Here is a 6,000-nt window from a genome sequence, read left to right as displayed (position 1 = left end):
TATAGACCTACCATAAAGTCTTCTAAAAACTGTTATAAAAATACATAATCTATCCCCACTTACTAAAAAAAAAAACATTCAGGTGTGCATTTTTGCATATGACTTGAATAACATACCCTAATTCTATAGAAATTTTGACATGAGATTCTAATTATTATAGCCTTGACAGTTAACCTCTCAGTCAGCTCAGGTTCCTTCCCTGCGCATTTGCTTATGTCTATCCATAAACCTTAATAATGCCTTCTCAAAAGCTACTTCCATGACCATTTAAAATTATAAGCAAGAAAAAGCCTAGAAAAAACAAATATACAAAACACACAAACATGTCACATTCAGATTCTGGTAAAAATATTAAAATTTAATAATAACTTTTAAACATACAGTTATGTCAAGGAAAGAGCAAAGGCATTCAAACGAACAAATAGATATAGAACTTAAATAATATTTACAAATTCTAAACCGTAAGTTGACTATAAAGTCACAAATACTTTAAATATTTAGTAGAATATAGTGTAAATTCTAATACAAATTAGATATTAATTTCATCTGATATTTTTCCAGTGATAAGTCTAATCTTTACATACTATTTACATTAAAATACTAAAAAGTTATAAAATTTTATTTCTCTTACTATGCAAAGAAATGGAAAATACATCAGATCTGCCTTACTGTACAATATCCAAATTGAACTTTCCCTGGTGTTCTCTGAAAAAATAAACGGCACTTTCACATGCAACAAGGCATAAAGTACAAGCCTGTCCATTACCAGTATGCTAGCTGAATGCAAAATAAACAAATGCCATTCAACCATTGAGTTGAAAATCAAAACTAAGACAGCAGAAAGAGATTCTAACAAACTTCCCAATTCAGACTGAAGTAATAATGAAAAGCATGTAAACCAATTTCCATACAGACCTGCCATTTAAAAAAATGAAAATACATCGTACTGAGACAAGTAAGTTATGTGACAGTATCAAAGTTCCTTTGACAACATCTAATGGAGAAAGAAACCTGATGATCCTGTATGAATTCTGAAACTCAGCCTTGCTGCAGCATCTGAGTTGCTATTCCACTAACAGCTTCCAAAAAAATGACTTCTGCCAGTCTGAATTTCACATCAGTAGTCAGGTGAGTTTTCTGGACTTCATTATGCCATTGTGTAACCATAGCTTCCACAGTGCAATGCCACAAGAAGCCTGTCCTTCAGGATTTCTTTACTTGGGTATTCAGGTAACTTGAGCATGTTGATACTGGAATGGGGAAGAGAAAAAAAAACAAGAACAGAAAAAAAGGAAAGGAAAACTCATCAGAGCAAGAAACGCAACAGTAAAGCTTTGTTTCCTAATTGAAAATTCCAAAGACGTCACATTCAGTGAACAAGGAGCAAACAAAGCCAGTTCTGCATTACAGTCCCATTGAGCAGCATTCGTATACATTCCAGAAAAGTTTTTTTTTTTAAATTAGTTAAATTTAATACAATAATTTAATTTCTAAATTCCCTTATTGATTCCATTTGATTGAAGTAGAGAAAAAGGAGCAAAAATAAATAAATACAACCACCACTGAGTATAAACCCACTACTTGGATGATGGCAAGAGAATACTCCAAGAACTGCCAAGGACTTTTGGCCTTTTAATGCAAATATTCAAAATACTTTTGACTGGCATTTATAGGAAAGAAACCTTTATTTTTAAGGTGTTACAATGAGTAGTCGACATACCACGTGCTCGATGTTGGTAAGAGGTTCGCAGTATATGGCACAGCAGCAATTGTAAAATTTTGCAATCCGCTCCCACCCATTATATGGGCAAAGCCACCATGAGGCACTCTGGAACTGAGAATACTCACAGAAATTAGATCATTGTAAGAAGAGTTAATCCAAAAATACATTAGTAACACCGCATATCTCTCTTATGTTACTAATACTTCTATCAAGGCTCTCCCTTTCTCACCTCAGTATCAAAATTCTCATTGTCTAAATACTTTTAATTACAATACTCACTTTCACATTTATTTGCATTATACATCAAATTCTCTGAATGACATTCAGGAGAATTCCGCTTGCAAAGCAAGCTCACTTCTTCGATCAGTTTTTATAAGACCATTACCTCAGTTTATTACATTATTACATTTATCACACCTTGTTTACTTTTTTTTTTTCACATTTACAGTTTTAAAAGTACTGCATTATTAAAAAGCTTATTCTCCAGTTACTGCCTGTGTAACAACTGACCCAAGTGTTTTGATACATCTTTTCATTTAATACTTCAGATTTAATATCTCAGGTATTAACTAATAAAACCATCACATTGGACATACTCTCACCTGGTGATAATCTATGGCAAAACAATACACACACACACACAAAATCACTAACATCATCAGGAATGCATTCTTACTAATCATTTTATTCATTTTTTTTCCCTTTTCAATATATTTTCCAGGATTAAAGTGTAAATTCATGTCTGTATAACAGACATGAAGTCTTCAGCACCCTTCCCAGATTTTAAACTGAGACATACAGTGAAGTTCAGATATTTGTCAGCTTAAGTTGGTATGCATAGCAATGTAAAACCTGTTGTTATTACAGTCCTCACTACAAATGTTTTTTAAAAGTCTAGAAACTACAACAAAAGGGATGAGGACTAATGAAGTTGAACGTGAGCCAGCAATGCATTCTCACTTCAAAGGACAGCAGACTCTTTGGTTGCATCAAGAACAATACCAAGAGGTTATCCTGCCTGTGTTCAGCCCTGGTGGGAAACACTTGGAAGTGCTCTCTGGTAGAAGAGAGACAAGGATATACTGCAGAAATATGAGCAAAATGACAAAAAGGGACCAGAGCACCTGCCACGTGAGGAGAGAGCTGGGGTTGTTCGGCAAGGAGACTCAGAGAAATCTGATCAACGTGTTTAAATGTACAAAGGGAGGAATAAATAAAGTAGAGCTCAGGAAATTGCATTTAAACCTGAGGGGTGGTTTTGTGTTGTTTTTCTCTCTCACTCTGAGGGTGGTCAAACATTGGAAAAAGTCAGCCAGAGACACTGTGGGGTCCTTGGAGACCAGACAAGACCATGAGCCATCCAGTTCTAACTGACCCTGCTTTGAGCATGGAGTTGGATGAGGTCCCTTCCAACTTCATCTATTCTATGATTCTGTAACTAGCACAGAAAGAATCTGATAAAATAAGATAAACCTTCCATAAAATATAAAACAGCTGTCAGCATTCAGGATTACAGGAAAACACATTAATGATGATGAAAATAAGTGAAAAAAAAAAGCCAAGTGACTAAAAACCAAGAATACAAAAGGAAAAGAAGAACGAAGTAAAGCTACCACTCAGTAAACTTACATGGTAAAAATGCAGAAAAGGGGAGGTTCCTATTGCCGAATGTTAAGGAGCTATATCATTCCTTGCAATAACATTTTTTAAATACACCTTTAAGAGCTAGCTATAGTATCCAACAAAAGTATAGTATTCAACCACCTAGATTAATGGCAGCACAATTGAACATATCATTCCTAGCATCGGTGTATAAGGAAACCACCATGAAGAGAAGTACTGATTATTTGCAGCATGCCATTTCTGACGTACAAATGCAATTGTGTTTGCAGCCACAGTTCAAAAGAGTTGTAAAGATTTTACAGCAGTACACTCTTTTGTATCATGTTTTTGGCTTGCATTTCTAATACAGTGCTGCATCCCCTGCAGTGATCTTCTGTTCTGTGAGCCAGGAGAATTCTACATTCAAAGAAGCGATAAAATACAGACCTCATTTTGTCAACAGCCCACTATTAGCTAACTCTTTTTTTATAATTCAACTCATTAAAATGCTTTTCATATAATAGATTAAAATCATGGCTTTCAGTGCACAAAATAGATGGCTTAAACCTCCAAGTATGTGTTTTCATCTCAACAAAACACCACCAACATTATAAAGAAAGCCTTTCAAAGATGTGTAAATAAGATCACAAGACCCTACCTTTCATACTGCATGTGCAAATAGCCTTCAGCAAAAGCAACAATACAATTCCATAGCTTTGGAAACTTCAGAGCTATTGAAATGTTTAAACTTGCATCTGAATCATAATATTACTATCTATTTTCTATTAACAGATTTTGCATAATCCTACTAAAAAAAAAAGCATAGAAAGAACTCACTCTATTTATGTTTTGTTTTAAGAATAATCATATCTATCAGATTTATCAAATACATTGAGTTTTCCTTAAAATAGCATATACCTTATTTATTACTTAACAGAAACTACAGTCTCCCAAATTAAATCAGAAGAACAGACATCCACAGTACTACAACCTAAAAACTCCGTAGCCAGAAAAGTACTAGTAAACATTTATCACAGTACTCAACACTTCCTTCCAACTATTGACTAAAAACCAGATCAAAAGGGTAATTAAGAAATATTTAGCCAAATACAGTTATAAACTGGGTGGTTATTAAGAAAACGTTTGGGTGTCCAACATGAATATCTGGCACAAGAATATTTAGGCTTTTTCTTCAGTGTGCTAAGACCTCCAAAACAGACACTGAAACACCATATGTGACATGGAAAGTGTACTGTCAAAAAAAAAAAAAGTCTCAATATTACTGATGAATCCAATGCTATAAGCAGTGAAACTACCAAAGCGAGCCTTTACTACATGGAAGAGAAAAAGCTGTAAGAGTAGAGGAAGATGAAATATAACATTACAGAAATATTTAGAGATGTCAGAGAAACATTGAAGATATTGTCATAAATGTAATTAATGTTATTCAACTCACAAAATTAATTTTATAACCTTTAACTGGAAAGTAAGAATAGTACTACTTCACAAAAAAAAAAAAATCAATTAAGTGAATAAGCAGCAGAGAGTAAAGGGAAATGGAAAAAATAATGGAAATTTAGAATGCAGACTGCAAACCAGCACACACAGAATCTTAAAATAAATTCCTAATTAAAAAAATGTGGAGCATCCAGCTAGAAAAAAAAAATCTTGTTTGCATTCAGATATAACTTTAATGTAAAATTTTACTTGAAATACTGCCCTGTCCTAGACATCAACTCACAGTTTGGCATCTTAATCTCCTATGTCCAGAAACTAGAACTTTCTAGGACATTATTGGATGAACAGTGCTCAAGCATGTATTAATCAGGCAACACAATTGTTCACTTGCTAGAAAGTATCCCCAAGAATCCAGGATATTACCCCAAATGCCTACGAAGTGGCATTCAATATGTTCCTTATCATTTGGAATGTTTTAAGCAGCATTCAAAACATGACCTTACATCTTAAAGATCCTTATTTGCCATCTAGGTTTAGAAATGGATTAGTTCATTAAAAAAATGGAAGACCACCAGCTGACATGCAGCAGATATGCAGTGAGAATTACAGGAATCATTTGTGTAGAGGATAAAGAAAGATCAATGTGCACAGAACTACCTTCTTAAATTGCCTGTGATCCCTAAAACCAATCAAATTCATAATAAATCAAGTGAAACTAATATAATTTAAAGACTGTTCCATTTGATGGTATGTCTGTGACTGTGAAACTTTTTCCTATAAAAGACATGGTTTAATGATCTAAATTTGTATTTTACCACCACTTAATCACAAAATTTATAAACAAAGGAAAGGTCAACTGCTCTACTGATCCTCAAGTATGAAGGCAACACTAAGTTAAGAAGATAGTGTAATCTATACCTACTACCAGAAAAAGAAACAAAGCAAAAAATAAGTACAAAATTCAGCCAACGTATGTCACTTTGCAAACTATCTGTATACACAGACTTGGCAACACACCAAGTGAAATTTACTGCTCTTTGCTGCATAAAAGGAAGCAAAAGTGGCTTTCCCTGAAGAACAGCTAGAATTTAGGGCAGAAATACAATATAAAGCAAGCAGTCTTACATATGGTTACGCTTTCACTTGATGTTGTCATGCTGCGCTAACATTAAATCCAACTGAGCTTTAAGAAAAGGAATTTCTGTTTACACCGATTA

The 6,000-nt window shown here is 33.9% G+C and overlaps 1 protein-coding gene across 3 annotated transcripts in view; it reads right to left on the bottom strand.

Annotated features, from left to right (window-relative positions):
- Nucleotides 1-337: 337 nt before the first annotated feature.
- Nucleotides 338-6,000, bottom strand: part of HACE1 (HECT domain and ankyrin repeat containing E3 ubiquitin protein ligase 1) — a 44,087-nt gene continuing 38,424 nt past the window's right edge. For all 3 annotated transcript variants that reach the window (NM_001278155.2, XM_015284529.4, XM_015284530.3), the window contains 2 exons: nucleotides 1,721-1,834; nucleotides 338-1,250 (listed from right to left, as the gene is read on the bottom strand). In NM_001278155.2, coding sequence (NP_001265084.1) covers nucleotides 1,148-1,250; nucleotides 1,721-1,834 — 217 coding nt within the window. In that variant the 3' untranslated portion in view covers nucleotides 338-1,147. The remainder of the gene's footprint in view (nucleotides 1,251-1,720; nucleotides 1,835-6,000) is intronic.

The sequence above is a fragment of the Gallus gallus genome, chromosome 3 (genome assembly GCF_016699485.2).
Source record: "Gallus gallus isolate bGalGal1 chromosome 3, bGalGal1.mat.broiler.GRCg7b, whole genome shotgun sequence".
NCBI classification, from domain to species: Eukaryota; Metazoa; Chordata; class Aves; order Galliformes; family Phasianidae; genus Gallus; species Gallus gallus.
The sequence above is the reverse complement of the archived record's forward strand: the minus strand, read 5'-3'. Positions and strand labels throughout refer to the sequence as shown.